The sequence below is a fragment of the Laccaria bicolor genome, genomic scaffold (assembly GCF_000143565.1).
Source record: "Laccaria bicolor S238N-H82 LACBIscaffold_33 genomic scaffold, whole genome shotgun sequence".
NCBI classification, from domain to species: Eukaryota; Fungi; Basidiomycota; class Agaricomycetes; order Agaricales; family Hydnangiaceae; genus Laccaria; species Laccaria bicolor.
Window position 1 is genome coordinate 487,205 of NW_001889904.1, and position 22,413 is coordinate 509,617.

General features: G+C 43.4%; 4 protein-coding genes across 4 annotated transcripts; 2 read left to right on the forward strand and 2 right to left on the reverse strand.

Annotated features, from left to right (window-relative positions):
- Positions 1–8,466: 8,466 nt before the first annotated feature.
- LACBIDRAFT_331414 (uncharacterized protein) lies at positions 8,467–9,274 on the forward strand (the record flags this gene model as incomplete). Its single annotated transcript, XM_001885714.1, has 7 exons — positions 8,467–8,498; positions 8,553–8,571; positions 8,616–8,632; positions 8,740–8,821; positions 8,865–8,927; positions 8,963–9,049; positions 9,224–9,274. The coding sequence occupies 7 exons, from the start codon at positions 8,467–8,469 to the stop codon at positions 9,272–9,274; spliced, it is 351 nt and encodes a 116-aa protein (XP_001885749.1).
- Positions 9,275–13,968: 4,694 nt separating this feature from the next.
- LACBIDRAFT_331415 (uncharacterized protein) lies at positions 13,969–15,707 on the reverse strand (the record flags this gene model as incomplete). The annotated part of the gene is made up of 5 exons (XM_001885779.1): positions 13,969–13,989; positions 14,048–14,297; positions 14,323–15,070; positions 15,124–15,173; positions 15,601–15,707. 5 exons carry the CDS (start codon positions 15,705–15,707, stop codon positions 13,969–13,971), a joined length of 1,176 nt encoding a protein of 391 aa, XP_001885814.1.
- A 1,891-nt stretch (positions 15,708–17,598) lies between these two features.
- On the forward strand, positions 17,599–18,921 carry LACBIDRAFT_331416 (uncharacterized protein; the record flags this gene model as incomplete). The annotated part of the gene is made up of 6 exons (XM_001885715.1): positions 17,599–17,625; positions 17,679–17,878; positions 17,976–18,051; positions 18,084–18,147; positions 18,252–18,363; positions 18,750–18,921. 6 exons carry the CDS (start codon positions 17,599–17,601, stop codon positions 18,919–18,921), a joined length of 651 nt encoding a protein of 216 aa, XP_001885750.1.
- A 143-nt stretch (positions 18,922–19,064) lies between these two features.
- LACBIDRAFT_307102 (uncharacterized protein) lies at positions 19,065–21,267 on the reverse strand (the record flags this gene model as incomplete). The annotated part of the gene is made up of 4 exons (XM_001885780.1): positions 19,065–19,071; positions 19,883–19,889; positions 20,668–20,904; positions 21,249–21,267. The coding sequence occupies 4 exons, from the start codon at positions 21,265–21,267 to the stop codon at positions 19,065–19,067; spliced, it is 270 nt and encodes an 89-aa protein (XP_001885815.1).
- Positions 21,268–22,413: the final 1,146 nt, after the last annotated feature.

Below are 22,413 nucleotides of genomic sequence, written 5' to 3' on the forward strand. Positions count from 1 at the left end.
AGGCTCCAGCTTTCACTGAAATTAGTCCATACCAAGGGAAGTGAACACAACTACATAATATAAAAGAATACAGAAATACATTTGAGGTACAATAGATTCTTAGAAAGAACCAGAAAAATGAACCAACCTTCATTCTTTTTGCACTCAACTGTAAGTCTACCTCAACGTTTAATATTCAATGCCCAACTGGCCAATGTGTTCTCCATAAATTATCTATTGCATATTCTTGGGGATTCTTATTCATTAATTGAACTCATTTCCTCAATTTTAGAACAGGACTCTGCCTCTCCCTTGGAATTGGTGCATCGGGAAGGCAATAATAAAAATATTCCAAATAGGGTAAATTTCTTTCTCATTCCGTTTCATATATTTCGCCAGTCACCTGTATAGGCTACTTTGATCTATCATATACAGTGATTTGCCCTTCATTATGATGGATCAGAGTGGGCTATAGCCCAGGTGGGCAGCCCACCATCACTGTGGCCTATAGTGGCTGTAGAGGCTTGCTGCTTGTGATGATGAGCTTAGGGTGTTGGTCACTGTTGGTGACGACGTTGGGGGTGGTTTTCAGGGTCCAGGGCGCATTTCCAAATAAGGAAATGTGCGCTTTTTCACATGTAAAATAGCAATAAAATCAGGAAAAATTAGGGGTGGTGCTCACTGTTGGGGGATGATGTTGGAGGTTGTTTTCAGGGTCCAGGGTGCATTTCCAAATATGGTAATATAGCTAAAAATAGCCACAAAATAACCAAAAAAATCAGAAAAAAATGGGGGTGGTGCTTGCTGTTGATGATGACATCTGGGATTGTTTTCAGGGTCCAGGGCATATGTCCAAATATGGTAATATAGCCAAAAATAGCCAGAAAATAGCCAAAAAATCTGAAAAAAAGGCGGATGGTGCTCATTGCTGGTGATCATGTTGGGTAATGTTGTCAGGGTCCAGGGTCAGTTCCAAATATGGTAAAATAGCCAGAAAATAGCCAAAAAATCCGAAACAAAGGGGGGATGGCGCTCATTGCTGATTATGTGGGGTAATGTTGTCAGCAAAAGTTGGGTTTGAGAAATTCAAAATTCCCAAAGTCGTCCTGATGCGTGACAATCTGTGATGAACATACAAAACCAAACATAATTTTCGCGATTTTGGTGTGCAAACGTCAATGCAAAGCACTATAGAGTGAAGCATGCAGAGCTCTATAGATTGTTTGCAGCTGTCATGCAATCTACGCAAGTCACAAATTAGCATATGCATCAATGGCTTCTTTGAATACTTAGCCAGAGGTTCAACTTCTGGAAGGGGACAATACTCTTATGTTGGCTTATGAATGACTTCTCCCTCAGGTGGGGGGCCCTTGGTGGTGTCTGCTGTGAACTGGTTGTTGCAGTTGTTATACAATCTACCCAAGTGACCCACAGAACTCATCAAAGTTTTGTATAAAATATCTTAATGGGAAGAGAGGTGAAGGTGGGTCAGTGCCCAATAAGGAGGTTGGAGTGAACCTCAATAATGAGGACAATCATACATCAGGTTAGAAAAGATTTTATATATATTCTGACAGGATAAATACATTATCTTGCTTGATCTTGAGAAAAAGCAGCTTGTATGAATATATCTTCTTGAACCGAAAGATATATATTGACTTTGGGAAGATATATTTGTTGGATAGTATATATTTTGGGAGTATAAATCAAATTATCAGAATGAATACTCCTGCAAGATATATATTTGTCAACTATATTTTGAACCAAGATATATTTTCCAACCATATCCCAAACCAAGATACATTATATGTCAACTATATCCTGAATATTTTAATCAAATCCTGAACCAAGATATATTTATCAACTATATCCTGAATCAAGATACATTATTTTTCAACTATATTCTGTTTTTTTCAACAACATTCTGAACTAAGATATATTCTTGAACTATATCCTGAACCAGGATATATTTCCAGGATATATCACCAGAATATCTTTTATACTCAAGTATCCTGAAACAAGACCTTGGAAGTTAAATCTATAACTTATACATTTATCCAGAAGAGAAACTGCATTTAATTCAACACAACTACATTACACTTGAGACAGGGCCCAGTCTGTGCTTGGGACAAAGGTACCTCCATAATCGTAAACACATGTACAATAAGAAAACAATTAGGCATGCGTAAAATATTGATCAATTTAATTCAATAGTGCTGAACAATAAGAACGTCAAGCACATCTCCAACGCTTATTTGAACAATTGCTGTGAAGATTAACCTGAAAATGTTTAGTAACTATGGGAGAGGTTCTCATTGTTCAACTTTTGCAATCAATGTCGAAGACTATAAGAGTTACTCCCTTTCGATTCCACATTCACAATAAGTTGAAACCTTTGAACCTGCAGCACATTTTGAACTTCACCAAATGTCATTTCTAAAGTATGGATGGCACCCACAATGTTATGCGTATCTAAAATAGTGTCGTAATTATGTACAATGAGCATAACCGCCAAGCATAATGAAAAAATGTTCCAAGGTCATAGTGAATGCCCGCTCATAGTCCCGCTCATAGCCCCACTCAGCCCTGCTCAAAAGACATTATGCCCGTGTTACTACAAGGTCCTTCATTGGGATTTCGGCGTCGATCTGTCTCCTATATGACTTCGCTTTCAGATCAGAGCACCCGCAGATGTCTTGACTAAAATGCTGAACCTTGAATTGACGCCCTTTATGCAGGCCATCAAAGGCGGCGACCATTTGACATGCTATTTCCGGTCTCTCTGGCACTAAATACTTGAACGGGACTTCCAACGATTGAAAACCGACTTGGATTTTGACCGCGTCCCCAACGACCTCCCAAAATTCGCCACACTTGCCTTCGTGTTTTCCACCGTAGAAATCAGGGTCCGTGTTGATCAACCGAAGGCTCAGTCTCATCCCATTGAAGCAACTGTCCCTGAGCCAGTAAGGGGAAGGGGCTGTATCACGTTAGTAAGCACTATTTAGTTGTATGGATGTTCTCACCATCATCACCAGGGCGTGGGGTACGCGAGCTGGGATTCCAAGCGGGACTTGCAGGTATATCTCTGGGGTTGGGAAGCAGGGTTGCCGGTACTTCGGGTGGTGCCGCGTGGAGCATATGAGGATATGGTATTGGCTTCAATGCTGGGTTGGCTGTATTGGGTGGGGGGAGATAGTCAGAAGAGGGGCCGGCCATCGGCGCCAGGGGAAGGGAAGTCGCTGGAAGGAGCCCTGCATCCACACTAGGAATGTGTTAGTGAAGGTTTTTTATGACATATATGAAGGCGTACTTGAGATGAAGGGAAGAGATCTTGAAAGGTTCTGGGCGCTGGAGTTGCGCTTCGAGTTCAACGAGGACCCTTCCATCGCCGATCGTACTTTTAATATGGCCTCGATAGTTTTTGAAGCTGCCTTGAGTAACGGTCACATGCTTTCCGACGAGATGACTGTTTGGGACGCCTTTCATTGCCTTCTTTTGTGCTGCCGTCAAAGGAAGGCTAGAACCGGGGGCCGTGGCATGATGATGAAACACTGGGGTAAGACTGGTAGCTACCACTTACATCATGTACTCCTGAGCTGTACCATAGAAGTTCCTGCTTAGCTACCGTGAATGAAATGAAATGAATTTTCATTCATTCACGGCACCTGTTTCATTCTAGATAATTTATTCTGTTTCATTCATTCCTGGCGACTGTTTCATTTTTTTATTTCATTCCACCATGGCAACTGTTTCATTCCTTGCTTCATTCTTCTCAGGTGCCTATTTCATTGTTAGAGCTGGGAAAATGATTATGTAATTGATACAGAATATTTAAGTGCCTTATTTGGCAACAGCATGCCTATCTTGTTGTGTATTTGAGCCTCAAATGCAAAAATACCCCCATATGGCCTCCCACAACACTGCAGTAGGGCACAACACATATCAGGCATAATTGTATATTATTTCCTTATTTAGATGTGTATTAAAACATCGAAATTGTTGCCTGAAAGAATGAAACAAAAATGAAATAACTGCCTGGAAAGAATGAAATGAAAATTCCATGGCAATGAATGAAAAAAGAAAATGAAACAGTCGCCAGGAATGAATGAAACAGAAGAATAAAGCAAAAAATGAAACAGTTGCCATGGTGGAATGAAATTAAAAAAATGAAACAGTCGCCAGGAATGAATGAAACAGAATAAATTTCATTCTTGTCAGTAGAAATGAAGAAAAAATTGAAATGAAATGAAATGAAACAAAAAGTATTTCATTCTCCATGGCAATAGATTAGAATGACTTGGAATGAAACAGTTGCCATGAATGAATGAAAATTCATTTCATTTCATTCACGGTAGCTAAGCAGGAACTTCTATGGTACATGCCAGGTTTTACATGATGTAAATGGCAGCTACTAGTGGGGGTAAAAAACTCGACGACACCAGGAGAAACTCCTACCTAGACACCAAGATCAGTGATAGATGTAATTCAAAAAGTCGTACTTACTTCGTTTCCTGTCTTGTCATCGAAAATGGACAGATCATCGTCGTCTTTGTTCACGACCCACCCAATGAACCCCTGGTGATCCCCGGCTGTTACGTGTACTGCATCTCCGACTTTGATGTTTTTCCTAAGCGATGAGAGGGGTAAGGTCGACGTGAGTCCGTTCTCCGGAAGGAAAACGTCTGCTTCATTCCCCTTGATCTCAATAATCCGTCCATATAGCCCCTTCTCGTCACCTTCAATAATTTTAACAGCATCCTCCAGGCAGAAGACGTGGGCGGCCATCTTCGCCATCGTCACCGTCCTTGCCTCAAGTGGAATCTTGGAACAAGCGCTGAATCTCGCAAATTCTTCAGGCGTCGGTATAACGTCTTCTGGGGCATACCAGTCGGTATCCAATTGTTGTAGAAGTGCATATCCGTCTTCATCATACAGAATTCCCTTGAATAAGGAGTAGCAGTTTCGCTTCTGAAACGCCCTTCGAAATCGATGCTTTGCTATTGTTGGATTGAATAACGTTTGAGGGGGGCGCCCCGGCACTGACGCCCTTTTCAATAATTCGGGGTTGGGATTGTATTTGCCTGCAAAATGTTCATCGTATTCGTCGTCTATGGGATCTTCGTCATCACCGCGCTTTTGGGGCTTTTCATATATGATTCGAGGGACTACGCGGACGTCAAGGATAAAGGATGGACTGGCACATGAAATAAAAGCGAGATCTCCTTTGTAAACCCCACGGCGGAGTCTCACCCAGCCATGCTCTTTTGGTTCGAAAGAAAAGGAATTAGGAACGCGCAACAGCGTGCGGGGATCGGGAACCATAACCGCGGAGATTTTGGATGGAAAGACGTTTGGCAGACCTTGACAAAGCCTGGTGACATTGTCTCGCGAAGAAGCCTCAAAAAAAACTCTGCCCGGTTGTGCAGGCTGCCCGAAGACAGCTCATACTTTGAAGTTGGCTGGAAATCTTGCGTCAGTAAGGCGACGAAAGACCCGAAAGACGGTATGTTCCTCATAGCCAGGCTAAATGAGTCAGCGCTAGACAAATCCAAAAGAAGTAGTTTTACCTTGACGATTACGCTCCATAGAGGGTTTTCCCCTTCGTTTCCCTCATCATCAACAGCTAAATCGGATTTCAAGTCATCGTCTGAGTCAATTCTCAAATCTCCCGGATTGGGTTCTCGTTGACGACCGCCGGAATTCACATGTTGTAGAAAGCCTTCCCAGAAATCGTCGTCATTGATTGGGATCAAGGCTTCGCGGAGAAGATGCCTATGCGTTGAATCTGAATCTCCAACTGTCGGCTCTTCATCGTCTATCAGGTCATCTTTTGAAGTTGACATTAGCGCAGTGCCAGACGTTGATCCTTTTTGACATACCCAGGTCATCCTCCTTGTCTCCTTCGCCTTCGCTTTCGCCGTCCGAAACTTGAGCCTCAAAATCTATGAACTTGCTAATATCGTCACCCTAGAGGTTGCTTGCTTTTCATATCTATAGCATGCTCAAAGTTCGGAAATCCTACCTGAAGCTTTCTGCGTTTCGTTGGCCTTTCTGTGAGCGATTCTCGGGTCGTAATCTCCTGCTGTTCATATTTATTAGACAAGTACTAGTTACTTTCAACTAAATGTGAATCTTTACATCTGACATTTGGGATACTGGGTAGTCGTACTTGTGTGAAGTTCGGAAAGCGTGCACCGCCGCTTCCAGATTGCTTTTCACATGTTGACTTTAGGGCCGTTGTGCAAGTTCACGTGACGATTTCAAATACGATCAAACTACTACCTACAACAAACTAATGATGGAAACGAGGTGTAAGTTTGAGGCAATTCTGTATAAGGTCAGAGATTCTGTCAAATGGGAGGTTGAGAAGAATAGCTTGAACACCGCAACAGACTAAGATAATGCAAACTATCTGCCAGAAGGATAATCCTGTTGAATAGACGGGTGGGGGTGAAGTCTTTTGGGTATCTTCCGTGATTTCCTAACAGAGGGTTAGCGGGGTCGTGTTAACAAAATCCGTATGGGATACCTTGATCGGTGCCCATGTCAGATGTTCCTGTTACAAGGATAGATTTTCCGTTGTCCGATATTGCCTAATGAAATTCAGCTAAGACAGTTGGGTGAAGTGAACGGGATCTCGTACATCGACAATTTGGACCAAACCTGCCACATAATAAGCTGAAGAACAAGAACCGGGCGGGAGAGAAAAAAAATGTACCTTTCCCGTGAGGCAACGACATTGACAGCTGACCTGTGTGGTGGTCATAGATCCGCGGACAGCCATCATCGCTCCCCACTACAATCAAAGAGGAATCCATGACGGCGGAAACGAGCAATGGAACGTTGGAGTTAATGGGATGCCGAAACGAGCAAAGCGGCTCCTGAGGGGGGATTACATATGTATCCACACCATCAACAAGGTTTGAGACAATCAATGTCCCACCGTCGCCAGAGATGGTAGCATGTCTGCTAACACTTCTAGTTAGTAGACTGGAAAAGGAACATAAGTTGGGCGTACATCCTCGTGGGCAGACTGTGGCACCACTCTTTCACCCAGTTTTCGATCTTCATGCACAGCCTGGCAAGTCTCATAAGTACACAGATTGAATGATGTCGAACGCTTGCGTACACTTGGTGTGACTCCAAATAACAAATCAGAAGGTTTGAGCCTCTTTCATGGAAGGAGACGTTTCGAATGATATATGGGTCAGAATCGAGGGTATGAATTAGTTTGAAATGTCCTTTGCAGCAGAATTAGCATAATGAGATAAAAGAGGGGGGAAATTCTCACCTTCCATGTCCAACTGCCATACTTTGGCGCAGCCGCTTCCAGCAGATGCAATGCGGCGGTGATGGGTATCGAAGGCAAGGGTTTCGACATGACCGTCATGGTGGTAGGCAAACATCGTTCCGTTGGCACAACCGAATGCGAAAGTACTGCTGGGGCGGTTTGGCGAGATTGGGGTCCAGACAGCGGCAGAGACAGGTCCATTGAAAGTGACGGAGATGGTTTGTTCGAGACTCCTGTGGAGGATATTCCAGACGAGTAACAACCCGTCATCCGCTATCCCAGGGTCAGCGATGTAGGGATGGGGATTGACGAGGACACATACCACCGCTGAGGAGCATCGTAGCATCCTTGTTTAATTTCAAAGTGTTCAACGGCTTAGTATGTTTGACCAGTGTGTGCCGACACTCAAACTGGACAGTATATAGCGTTAGCAGATGAAATCAAACGAAGCCGAGAACTTACAGCGGGAATATAGCTGTTGTTCATGATTCAATGGCCGAGAGGGTATCGGGCTGGAGATTAAATGAGAAAGACACAATAGCAAAAAAAAAATGATCAGGCAGCGCATACACTGGGGTGGGTCACTATGCCAAAAGTTACCTCCGTGTCATCCAGCCCGCTCGTACCGCACCGACATACGTCTCTTTTGTTTTTGTTTTTTGTCTTATTGTACTCGTCGTGATCAATCTATAGTAAGGTACAAAATGTTCTATTCTACATCTACATTACATTTCTATGCTACACGAAAAAGGGAAGTTCAGATGAGGCAAGGAGGAGACAATGATGAAGGTGGGAGAAGGGAAAAGAAGAAGATTTGGGAGCGGCATTGCAGTGCGACTTTAGGGCGTGCCAATTTGAGTCGGTGATTTCCGCATACTAAAGCATGTGCGGTTTTGAAGCGACAGCCCTAAAGCTCTGAAGCGACAGCCCTGAAGTGGTCAGTACATATACCAACGACAAGTCAGAAAGCGTCTTCCCTCTTTCCACTCACTTACCTTACCTTCATGCGATAACTAATAATAGTTCTCCTTTGCGATACCTTGCCCCTTCCACTCTTTCTTGCCCTTTCCACTCTTTCATTTGTACTTACTACGCATAGATACATGTAGATAATCTTGCAAAATCAAATGTAGAATAGTCAGGTACCAGTCAAGAATGATCGAAGAAAACAAAAGCACTAAGTGTGAATGGAGATGGAACTTGTCTCCATTTCGAAGTGGAGTATGTAAGTACAACGAACTGTGATCATCCGACCGTGGCTGATTGCGCATATCAGCAGGGTGGAGCTTCGAGCTATTGTGAGTCGCATCGATGCGACTTGTATTGTTGCCATGGTGCTCAGGGCAACTGTATCTCAGAGTGAGTCTTCAATCGCTCCTGCGGTAACCTTTCTAATTTATTGTCTTTGTAGATTCCAAACAACTGAGTTAAATACCGATGTTACTATACACGAATAACATCCTCAGTTCCCAATTTTCAAATCTCATTTTTAATATGCGTCTTCCTTCGTCCGGACAAGTAACGCTGCCGGCAGCGTTTGTCGAGAAGGTGCGACTTGCTCCTCATCTTAGATGATGCGCCATTGACTTAGGTGGTGTCTCAGATACTATCGTCGTATCGCAGTAATGGTTCTTTGAAAAGATCTCAACCAGATGTAAGTACATCTCATCGCTGTATTCATCTTCCCAGCCCATGTTCACACAGAGGTCTGGCGATGCGTCAGTGATTGGGACTGAAGAACCATCCTTGCAAACACACGCCAAGAGACAGAAGCAGGTCTGTTTGTTCCCTTCCTGCGGCGGTTCTTGCTCAAGTTTCCTTTCCTGTTCTTCTAGGCACCCCCTTTGCATGAAGAGCTTGACACAATTCCCTCTTCCGATCCTGCTAGTCCCGCCCTTCTTCTTGATCTCCCAAATGAGTGGTAGCTACCACTTTTATGATAAAATACAGGCAAGTGCCTGCACACCGACATCCACACTGCCTAATGAATTTATGAAATGAGAAGAGTAGGCAAAACTTATGAAATGTATTTCATTTCTTTACCAGTGCTTCTCATGACTATTTCATAACTGTCCTGAGACATATTTCAATACTACTTCATTGCAATTTCATTACTGCCTGGCCTTCCATTTCATTGTCTACCCAGCATTGTTTCATTGCTATTTCATTCTTGCCTGACTTTTAATTTCATTGCCTACCCAGCCTTATTTCATTGCCTTTTCATATCCTTGCCTGGGCTACTTCATATTCATTTCATATCCCTGCCTGGACAATTTCATATCCCTGCCTGGGCAGTCTCATATCCCTGCCTGGGCAATTTCATATCCTTGCCTGAGCAATCTCATATCCCTGCCTGGGCTACTTCATATTCATTTCATTTCTTGCCTTAGGCAATTTCATATCCCTGCCTGGGTGATTTCATATCCCTGCCTGGGTAATTTCATATCCTTGCCTGGGCAATCTCATATCCCTGCCTGGGCTACTTCATATTCATTTCATTTCTTGCCTTACAGTGCCTTGCATAATGCTTTGCAGTGTGAATTTTTTTAAATGGTATTTGGCTGTGTTAAACTGGACCTAATATGTCACACTCAGGCCTGGGATTACAGCTGATTGCGAAACGTTAGAGCAGCTCGGTTACCGTTCCAGCTCAACTGTGTGTTTGTTTGCGGCGGACACCAAAGCCAAATAAATCGGATCGATGGGGCTTTTCAGACCATTTGACGCGACGTGGTAGCAAGCATTTTATTGACAGGTTATGCAATTTGTCTTCGGTGACCATTCTGCGCCATTATTATTTGAGGAGAGGGGGAGGTGAGGGTGACTGGGAAAAGCTTAGTGTTGCTGCAAAGTAAAGTGCTTTAAGCACTAAAGTGCCTTTAAAGCACTTTATGTCCATATTCGGTGCTTTAAGGTACTTTAAGGTAAGGCTGTGCATTTGGGCAACGCCGGCTGCGTGAAATCTGGCCGGATATCAGTATGCAAGATGTGCACGCGTGAGCGCGATCCATGAGTTCAAAAGTGAATAATTGTGTCGAAGCTTCAGGACAGCATCGCCAATGGTCCCGTCAAAAAATTGAGGAAGGAAAGAAAAACGAGGTGTTTGGTGAAAGGGGTTTATGCGTGGTCACGGTGCTCCTCCATGATATGGACATTGGGTCAATATCAGGTGGTCTTCCGCATATCTGTGCCGGTGGTTGACCGTGTTCTTGAGCTTTGGCCAGCTGGTATCCACGTTGCGTTTTCAAATCTGTTTCTGTCTTTGTGTCAAAAAACGCGACCTCCAACACGGAACTTCTTTCAAATAAGTTCAATAGAGGTCACATAGAGGTCCTTGCGTACCCTTTCAATTTTTTCCAAGCATCATGTTAGCACCACTCATAATATACTGTGTTCTCTACATTACTTGCTTGTATCTAATTAGCTAGGGAAGCGGCGAGCCTCCGTTCTGACAAGAAGGCTGTGCGCAGTCAACCGAAAATGGAAACCGCTTTAAAGCAACTTTAGTCTTAAAGTCCTTTAAAGTCGGAAATAGCCGACTTTAAAGGACTTTGAACTTTGCTTTGCGGCAACACTACCGGCCATCAACAAACAAACAGATGGTTGTGCTGGAACGGGAAGCGAGCTGCTCTAACGTTTCGCAATCAGCTGTATTTCGTTGGACCTTGGTTTGTGACCACTACAAATATAATCAAATACGATTTGAAAAAATTCGTGCTGCAAAGCATTATGCAAGACACTGTAGGCAATTTCATATCCCTTCCTGCATAATTTCATATCCCTGCCTGGGCAATTTCATATCTATTTCATTCCCTACCTTGGGCAATTTCATATCCTTGCCTTTGCAATCTCATATCCCTGCCTGGGCTATTTCATACCTACCCTACTGCATTTATCATTGCCCCCTCAGAATGTCAGGCACTGCCTTCAGGGTCCATTTCAGGGTCCATCCCAAAGAGGAAACATCACCTGGTTTGACCAAAAGTGAAGAAAACCAAGAGGAGAATGTTTTTACCTATCAGGGTCCATATAATGGGATGTTGGGATGATGGTCACATGACCAATTACCAAAAATGGTCAAAATGAAAGTTGTAGCCCTACACTATAGCTTCCCGAATCTGTTTGAATTATGTTCTGAAGTGCTCCCATTGTGAAGATATGAGGTAAAAGATTTTCAAAAGTGTTGCTTCTTTTTTGTGTTTTTTTTTTTTGCATTTTTCTCCATGAAAACAAAACCAAACAACATGATTTCAGTATATTTGGAAAGCTATAAAAAAGAAAAGGGCTACAATTATTGTATCGTGGGAAAAATGACCAAAAAAGGAAGATGCATGCCCTAGAAAAGAAATTGACACTGATAGACTATACTAGTCAGATATAGACTACCATAACTACCAAAAAGTCAGACATAGACTACAAAGTTTACTGATAGACTACAAAGTTTACTGATACACTACAAATAACTACAAATGTCAGACATAGACTACAATGTTTACTGATACACAAAAGACTACAAAAGTCAGACTTAGACTACAAAAGACCACAAAAGTCGGACTTAGATTACACAGTTTACTGATAGACTACAAATTTTACTGATAGACTACAAAAGACCACAAAAGTCGGACTTAGACTACACAGTTTACTGATAGACTACAAAGTATACTGATAAACTACAAAAGACTACAAAAGTCGGACTTAGACTACAAGGTTTACTGATAGACTACAAAAGACCACAAAAGGCAAAAACTTGTACTTAGACTACAAAGTTAGTAGTGTCTGCTTTTTGAGACTACAAAAGTTTGTAGTGTGCGCTTTTTCATTAGAAAAGTTTGTAGTGCACTTCGGTCACCCATTTTAGGGTACCCCTGAGGTATATGAATTCTTTGATTTAAGGGTACCTCAAGGGTACCCATTCCAGGGTGGTATGTGAGCACCATACCAATACCATGGTACCATGGAATGGAAAACCCATACCATATCCCACTCATACCAATACCAAGTTACCATACCATACCATGTCATGTTATACCATACCAGATGGTATGATATCACTTCATACCATCATACCAAAGCTGTCACAGGGTGTCTGGGGTCCTTTTCCAAAATATATAAATTATTTCTGCAGGCTGCAATACTGGTCCATTGGGTGCCATTTTTTGTGGGGGGGTTCTCCAGGTTTATCCTGAGATTTTAGGCTACAAATGGAGGCCAAGTAGTCCAATCCATTCATTGAATATCAGTTCAAATGACCTTTATCCCAGCTTTTCCCATGCCACCAAAGCCATTTAATGATACCTATCTTTCCCAGTCCTTTCAATTGAAAAAATATTCAGCCCAAATAAAACAATATTACATCCATTGTGATGATGTGGTCTTTTACAAGCAAAGAACACAAGACATTTTGTGTACTATCAGTCCTGAACAATGCCTGATACCCCCCATGGGAAAAGCATGGACTTGAGCTAAATTATCATCCAACAGCCTGGACTGAAATATGCACTTCAACTAATCAACTACTTTAACTACCACTCCACATATAATTCATTTTAAAAGCATGCAATTTGGATTCAAAAAGTGCCATGCTGTTGCTGTCAAAGAAGTATGTGTAGACAAGTCAGAATTCACTCTGAATTGTGAAACATAAACTAAACTATTGCATGTATATCAACCACTCCAGACTTCATGCATTGAAGACTTACATACTAGAACTATGTGTTGATAGCTACTTTAACAAAGTTATCCAACAGTCATATCCTATAGGAAAGAGATCACCTCACATTTCATTCCATTTGTCATACCCCCCCATCAAACAATCACCCCACATAGCATCCTATTGGTTACCATATAGTGTTGTCATGTTTTATATCCCTCTTTTTGGATTTGGTTTATACAAAGTGCAAGCTTCACTCAGATGTTACATTCTTGGGTTCACCAGGTAGATGAGAAAGCAGATCTAAATTTTGTTAACCAAAAGATTACAAAGGTTTACTGAGGTTTGATTGAGATATTTGATCAGCTAAGAAAAACCCTGGCTCAACTGAGTCATAACTTGGCCGTCTGCTAAATGTGAACAACTCAATGAAAAATCAATACTTTTGAATTTATATGATTATACCTACCTCCTATCTATCTGAAGATTGCAAGAATGTAAAATTGCACTCTATATAAGCAAAACCAAAAACAATGAACTTAAAACATGGCAACAGTAAGTATGGTATCTACAGCACACCAAGCCCAAGGTAAAGGGCCATCCCATAGTCATACCATACCATGGTATGGCCAAGTTATACCGTACCATGGTATTGCCAAGTTAGACCATACCATGGTATGGCCAAGTTATACGGTACCATGGTATGGCCAAGTTATACGGTACCATGGTATGGCCAAGTCATACCGTACCCATGGTATGGCCAAGTTATACCATACCACATTATACCATGGTATTGCCAAGTTATACCATACCATGGAACTACAAGACATCATACTAACTAAAAAGTGCCTCCAGTGACCAGCCAAGGAGAGTAATCAGTATTCTAAAACTCTATCTAGATCTACTAGACAGAGCAATCCTGAGGCCCCCACTGACCCCACTGCACCCCGGAAACATCCACTAAGAAGTCTGCAGATATATTATTGCCAGTAAGTAATAGAACATCCCAAGTAGAAGTCCAATGAACACACACACCTCACACCAGTCACTCAAAACTCCTCCTCCTCTGTTGAGGACCCTTCAGAATCCACGGCCCTCACTAGGGTGTCGTCGACGTAACACACCACCATCTGTGAATGGCTCTTCATCGCCATTCTCCGAATGCCCGCGTCCAACCCTGCGAGGGCCATACCCAGTGAACCCTTCGTTTCCTCGGCCATAGTAGCCATTAGAGTCATACGGACGAGCATGTCCTCGAAATTGGGAGCGGAGACCACAGCCTCTTTCACCAAAGTCAGATGTTGCATACTGTTGTGGATGGTGGCCATAATGTTGGTTATTTGAGAACTGGGGCGGTGGTCGGTGATAGTGATCCTGCATGGAAAAAGAGGGTTTGAACCTCGTAGTCTGATACTCGTCCATGAAAGCATCGTCTTCGTCATACATATTCACATCAGTGTCGAAGTTATTGTGATCGCAGCCTTCGGCATCATTCCATGCCCTCAGACGAGAGCCACCAGCACGGTCTGAACCAGCCTCATTATGAGTATTCCGCTGCTGGGACATCCCACGTGAACCATGCACTTGGTCCAGCCCGCGCTCATTGTCTGGGCCCTGGGACATGCTCTGGGGAAGCGGCCCATCTTGACTCTCCCAACCGCCATCTCTGGGTCCACCTTGGATCTCACGCACTGGCCGTGAACCCAAAACAATCCCTTGGCCTACCAACTCCTGGCGACGGACACGTTTGGCTGGAGGGGAACGAATGGGGGAGATTACAGGAGCGCGAGGGTCGTCCTGAGTTTCCCCATCCGAAGACGTAAGTTTTTCCGCCTCGACACCTGCTCCTGAAGGCTTCGGCTCCTCCCGCAATTTGCGCTTCTGCCGGCCAACTTGTGTGGAGGTCGTCGTTGTCTTCTTTTTTTTGATGACCTTCAAGGTATTATCTTCCATAATCTGGCTACGCACTCTGGCATGGAGTAGTGGAGGGCAGTCAGCGCCTCCATCGTTTTGACGAGCAGCGTTCTCCACCTCAGGCGCGCAGTTTTTGACACGGGCGAGGACCACGAGCTCCCCTGATTCAGATTCGCCCGTAACGATCGGTATGTCCAACCACTCCTCACTCCCCACCACCAAGTCCGTGTAATCTAAAGCCCAATCCTTTAGAACATGCCTTGTGAATATCACAAGTCAAACTTACCATCTGACCATAAGACAATTTGAGGGGCCAGGTTCTTCGTCTCGTCCTTGCTAATCATGTATGTGAAAATCAAATTGATTCCATTCGAACTGATGTCGGTAATCGACCATCCCTTTGCCCCAGGGATGGAGGTCTTTACCTTCCGCGCCCACCGACGAAAATGAGCGCCCACCAACGTCAATGACCTCACACCAACGACGACCAGCGCCCACGAAAACGACCGCCCACGGACGTCCAGCGACCGCAAACGATGTCCCCGCCCACGAAAACGATGTCCACCGCCCATGAATGACGCCCACCGCCAACAATGTCAATCGCCCATGAACAACGGCCACCACCAACGACGTCCAATGCCCACCGCCCACCAACGACGTCCCCCGCCCACGAAGACGACGTCCGCCACCCACGAAGATGACGTCCGCCACCCACCGCCCACGAAACAACGTCCGCCGCCCACCGAAAACATCCGCCACCCACCGAAAACGTCCACCGCCCACGAAACAACGTCCCCCGCCCACCGAAAATGTCCGCCGCCCATCCACGAACACAGTGACGAGCCCAGGTGAGCCCCCCCCTCCCTCCATCATTATTCCACATCACACCCTCCCCCATTGCTCCCCCTCTGATTGCTGCCCCACTCTCCACCTTTCCTTACCCCTCCATAACTCCCCACCTCCATCACTCTCCACCCCACCCCTCCCTCCTCATTCTCCACAACTCCCACTCCCCTCCATCACTTCCCCCTCCCTTGATCACTCTATATCTATACCTCTCCCTCCCCCTCCCTTTAATATGATATGTAGTAAAATAAAATTATGTAGTCTGTATAAGACCCTTAGTTTTCTTCATTTATTAGTGTTTAAGCTTTAACTTTGCAGATTAAGTCTGGACTTGTGATTCTATGATAATAATTGTGGAATTGGGACTTATTCCATCTGAATTCCATATGGAAAAAGTATGGAGTCCATCAGCTATTCCATGGATTCCATCTGAAAGAAGTATGGAGTCCATCAGCCATTCCATGGGAACCATCTCCAGAAAGTATGGAGTCCATCAGCCATTCCATGGAATCCATCTCCAGAAAGTATGGAGTCCATCAGCCATTCCATGGAATCCATCTCCAGAAAGTATGGAGTCCATCAGCCATTCCATGGAATCCATCTCCAGAAAGTATGGAGTCCATCAGCCATTCCATGGAATCCATCCCCAGAAAGTATGGAGTCCATCAGCCATTCCATGGAATCCATCTGGAATTCCTGGAATCCACCCCCCTTCCATGCATTCCATATGGATTAAGCCGGGGAGGGTAAAGTACAGTATGTAGACCAGCAAGGGTTGCTTTTGTTTATAACCCCATCTCGTTTTCTAGTTAACTCCCAGCCCCGCAACTATAAGAGCTTTCATAAAGAACAATACTGAAAGGTCATGATGTGGGCGCATCCACATATGGCAGACACCCAATGCTATGCCCACAACAATAAGAAGCAGATAATAGACAATATTACCCCCAAGATATTGCTTCTCTATTATCGAGAGTGAAAAGAGAGAATTGGCCATGGCTGGCCTGATTGCTTGCATAAGGCTAACAGTTGTCAGTTCAATTACAACACACACATGACGGAGCAAGCGAACACTAAGGAAGATCTCACCTGGCTAATGCTGTTTGTTGCACCAAGAGATGCTCAGTTAGGTGACGCCGCCCCTATATCAACAGTTCAAGCTTTTGGAGACAACAGAACAGGGTGGCTTGCTTACTGACATGCCCAGGCCTATCAAGACAATGATTTGGAATCCAACTAAAGCCCATGACATCCTGCTGTATCCCGATGTACGAGCCAAGTAATTGATCACCGGAAAGCATGCGAATGCCAGTGAAAACTTTCTTGGAACCCCATCAATCATGGCAAAGAAAAGCATTTGAAACATTCCATTCAGGATCCCAAATACAGACAAGATTTTGCCGATGGTGGATGGGGGCAAACCTAGACCACAGAGGTGTATGGGAGTGGCGAGAAAGAGCTTGAAAGTAATGTCCACAAGGGTGAGAGGTGTAATTTGCTACTGCTAAAATAACCCTTTGGGTCAGAAGAGCCCGAAATGGCAAGGGTTTCTCATTAGGGCTTTGCACAGTGGCAAGAGAGGTCTGTCAGATGAATCCCGAGAGCCAGTGATGCTCTGGGGTCCAGGCCATGACAAAGGTAATTAATTGTCAACCTTTTTAGAGATCGACACAGTCACAAGAGTGCGCTGCAAAGTCATGGCACCCACAGAGCCAATCCGCGCCCAACTTTCCTCAAAGCTATCATACCAGCAACACACCCCTTCCTTCTTTATCAAACTACAAAACCAAGTTGCAGGAATTCCAGATGAGGATGAGGAAGAAGACCAAGATCCTGAATATAAATATGTTTGGACGTGTTCCGTGGCATCAGCCAATGATGATGGACCTTGGGTAGATGATAAGTGGTGGAAGGAATGGTAGGATTGGATGGAGAGGCGAGAGTGAGTCCTTTTTCACCTGATTTCTTTGTTACCTAAACTTAAATTCTTCGAAGAGTGCAGATACAGATTATTCTCTATCTGTTGAAGCTATCACACTACCTGGTCCTGCTCCACCATCAACTTCTACCCACACTACCTGGTCCCGCTCCACCATCGACTTATACCCACTTATTCATGTTCGCACCAAGGGGATGATCTATGACGAAAAGGTCATATATCATGCCAACCACGCCATCCCCAGCACTACCAATGAGTGAATTGCACAAGGGAGGATGCAGACCATGGCCAGTCCCTCCAGTGCGGTCTGCAACATGCGTTTTGACAGTTGAATATCTGATGCACATGGTCAGGTGGGCACAATGGCTGGGCACCTACCCATTCCAAAATGTCCAGCTATTCATGAACGAACTGCAGAAGATCCAGGAAGTGTTGATGAAGTATGCGGATGAAAACCACAGGTTGTCGTTCTCAAAGATGGGAAGCACCTGACGGAACATGACATGGGGAATGTTAGACGAAGTGGTGAGTTTACGTTGATTGAGTTTTGACCACCCAACCCTCATAGCTGGAATTCAGAGAAAGGGGTGCATCCATTACCTGATCCACACACAATATGTCGTTGCCAGCTGCAGTCTCCTGGGTAATAGCAGGCCCATCCAATAATTCTGCACTGGCTGGCAAAAGCCTATCTGCAGGGTCTATCATTCTCATCATCATCCAGGACCAAGACATCAACTGGTAAGCAGCAAATTGTCGAACACCTTGAAGAAGTTAGGAGGCAACTGCAACGAGGATAAGAAAGGCCCTGTCAAGAAGAAAGCAAAAAAACCAAGCAAAACCAAAGCAAAACGCTTCTGTTGTTTGATGATGAAGATTGATAGTTAAACTTGTGTTCAATGTATGTTGCCTCTACACTGCCTTCCTGCACTTACTACTCATGAATGTAGAGTAGGGATATCAAGGCTGGAATGATCGTCCCTCCGTCGAATTGCGCCACAAACAACGCGAGAAAGATAACCCTGGTGACAACGCGAGAAAGATAACCCTGGTGACAACGTCCGCTTTGACACCAAGCGAGTATCTCAGATCTCAACATTCCCCTGTAATGTCTGACTTTATTTCAGGGACGTCTCCATAGGATATCATCGCGAAAATGGCACCTCATTCTCCAAGAATGACCCCACCAAGGAGACCGCTTCCTTCAATGCCCTGGTCATCCACAAACACACTAGTCAAATTTACGTCCCCCTGTTCTTGATTGGCACACAGCCGGCTATCTGGAATTCATACCTGTGAACATCTTTCAACCAGCTGAACCTATATCAACAAGTTCAGCTGTGAAGAGAATGAACCTGCAGCTAGCAGACAAGTTGAACAGTAACTTTAGAATGAATGTGTGGTTACGCGGATAATATATTTCTCACCTTGTGCTAACCAGATCAGTAACTTCAGCTGGATATCATATCTGCAAACATCGGCCAGCCAGCTGAACCTACACCTAAGACTTCAGCTGTGAAGGGGCCAGACCTTTAGCTAACAGAGGGGTGGAACAATGTCTTCAGAGCAGATGTGCAGCTATATGAAGATCATATTTGAGCACATGCTAAACAGCTGGAAGAAAATCTGGTGGATGGATTTACTACTGCCTAAAGATTATATTTCAGCATGTGCTAAACAGCTGAAAGAAAACCTGGTGGATGGATTTACTACCACCTGAAGATCATATTTAAACATGTGCTAAACAGCTGAAAGAAAACCTGGTGGATGGATTTACGACCGCCTGAATGGCCTATAGGCACGTCTGGCAATCAGCTGAGCTTTCATGAAATAAGTTGGCTGGGACAAAGCTGACTTCATGTCTCTCTCATGTGAATCCCCGTGTGTTACCTGTGAAACTTCAAAATGTGATTTCTATGTTACACACATTTGGTGGTGTACTGGATTCCTACTGGACTCCACTATGCCCATTCCTTAGGAATCCGCAATTCCTTGTGATTTGGGACCATTCCAGTAGGAATTTACTAGGACTCCACTAGGACCGGGACACAAAATTTGTATGGTGATCAGCCAACATGAAATTTGTCCCAGTCCTAGTCCAGTCCAGTAGGATTCCGGGAGTCCAGTAGGAATAGGTGGAGGAGTGTAAAGAGCTCAGTTAGACAGATGATAACAGTGATGCCAAAGCTGGTTGAAAAGATGGAGGTGGTGGTAGGGTGCAGCGTCAGTCACATAACAATGTTAGGGGGGGGGTACTAACATTGATGCTGTTCAAGGACATGAGGCAGCAGTGCAATGTCCGTGGTGGTCAAGGAGGCAAGCATAGTGGTGGTAAGTATAGGGAGAGTGACAGGTTGTTTCAGAATGTGAACACATCACAAGTTAGTTTAGGGCAGGCTTGTTGGACTTAGAAACAATGGAAATGTGATGAAGAGCATGTATGAGAGCATATCAGAGCAATATCAGAGTGCCCAATAGATATTTTGTATGTGTGGTGAGGCTGGTAACCATATCGGGCCAAGACTGATCAGTTTTGGTTGAGCGAGTTTGAGCAGAACTCATCATGGCTGAATTAATTTGATGGACTTGATTTCACACTATCTCACACAATCTGGCTCGAGGTGTTTTTCACTGGGAATCAGCCCTCAATGAGGATATATGTATACAAGAATACTGTATACATGGATATGAATACAAAGATACACATATACATGGATACATGTATACAAGAATATGTGTATATGTGAATACAAGGATATGTGTATGCATGGATACAAGGATACATGTATATGTTGATACATGAATACAAGGATACATGAATACATGAATACATGGATACCTGAATAGAAGGATACAAGAATATGCATATATGTGGATACATAAATACAAGAAAATATGAAAATAGATCTTGAATTGATTTACAATACTTGACATATGCCTCCATATATGCATCTGCTTCTACATCTGAAGTAGAAAATGAACAAATGATATTGATTGAGGTAATAAGATGATAGAAGCTGTCAAATAGTTGGTGCTCCTTGTTACCTTTGTTCCACCAAAGCCCAGGAAGTACATGAGGCAAAATGACTGTAAATAGGACAAGATATACATCAGCTTTGAGTTTACCATGCCTGGCTTCTCCAAGATTTGTAAAAGGTCTTGCTACCCAAGTTGGAAGTGCTACCTCTTGTATACACAGACAAATTGCCCTCAATTCTTCATCAGTTAAATTAAAAGCGTTGTCAGATTCAATATCCTTATAATCTGGATCTTCTTCATCATCTGAATCATTGTCAAGTTGCAAGTCAGAGTGCTTTTGAGGAGAAGTTGGAGTGTCTTCATTGGTAGTGAATTATTGCCAAGAGTGTTAACATCTTGTGTAGCTTTTCATTCTTTTCATTTGTGAATCAACTTCTTGTCCATGCCCATGCATCCCTCCCACCTGATGCACTTGAAGCCTTCAAAATGAATGGCAGAAAGCAGTGCAAACAATGTGATACTGTAATTTCCCAGTCCAATCCTGCAGCATAACACCATGGTAAGGTCCAGAAAATGTCACATGAAGATGATCAGCCAAAGAGAATGCAGTGAAAGTATCAAAAACATGGATTCAATGTCGCACATACTTATTGCTGCATGGCTCATCTGCTGAGTTGACAGGATGACCTCAAAAATCAGCCCTCAATGAGGATATATGTATACAAGAATACTGTATACATGGATATATAAATACAAGAATATGTGTACAAACACTGAATTTATCTAACACTCATTTAGTATTTCTACAGATACATGTGTACATGGATACATGAACACATGAATACAAGGATACTTGATACATGTATATGTGTAATGTGTATATGTGAATACAAGGATACGTGTATGCATGGATACAAGGATACAAGTATACATGAATGCAAGAATACAAGTGTATGTGTACTATGCCCTATCAGTACTTCGGCAGACCCTCTCAGTCGGCACTTTCCTGATCTCGAACTTTCCACAAATTTTCTTGCCACAAAATTTGAGACAGGGCCTCCTGGGTATAATCCAACCTATCTCCGCTTTTTTTCGTCTAAAAAAACAAAGAATTGGCAAAGTTCTGTTTTTTGGCCAGTCACGATCTGTCACATTCATCCGCCAAAAAATGTGACATTTGTGACAGCCGACTGAGAGGGTCTGCCAAAGTACTGATATAGCATAGTATATGTAGATACAAGAATACAAGGATATGTATATACATGGATACATGAATACAAGGATACATGTATATGCAGATACCTGAATACAAGGATACAAGAATATGTGTATATGTAAATACAGGAATACAGAACATGTGTATACATGGATACATCAATACAAGGATACACGTAGATGTGGATACCTGAATACAAGGATACGTGTATACATAGATACCTAAATAAAAGAATACAAGAATATCCATATATGCACATAGATATATGAATAGTATACATGGATACATAAATACAAGAATACAAGGATATCATACAGTTGAGTGCAAAAAGAATGAAGGTTGGTTCATTTTTCTGGTTCATTCTAAGAATCTATTGTACCTCAAATGTATTTGTGTATTCTTTTACATTATGTAGTTGTGTTACACTTCCCTTGGTATGGACTAATTTCAGTGAAAGCTGGAGCCTTGAGAAGGTTTTTATTCTGGAAGCCATTTTTGGCATCTGAAAAAAAAAATATGCGCTAACTGGAGAGGTAGCCAGAACATACCTCTGGTCAACCTGAATGAGCCTATCAAAGAATTAGTCAAAAATACTG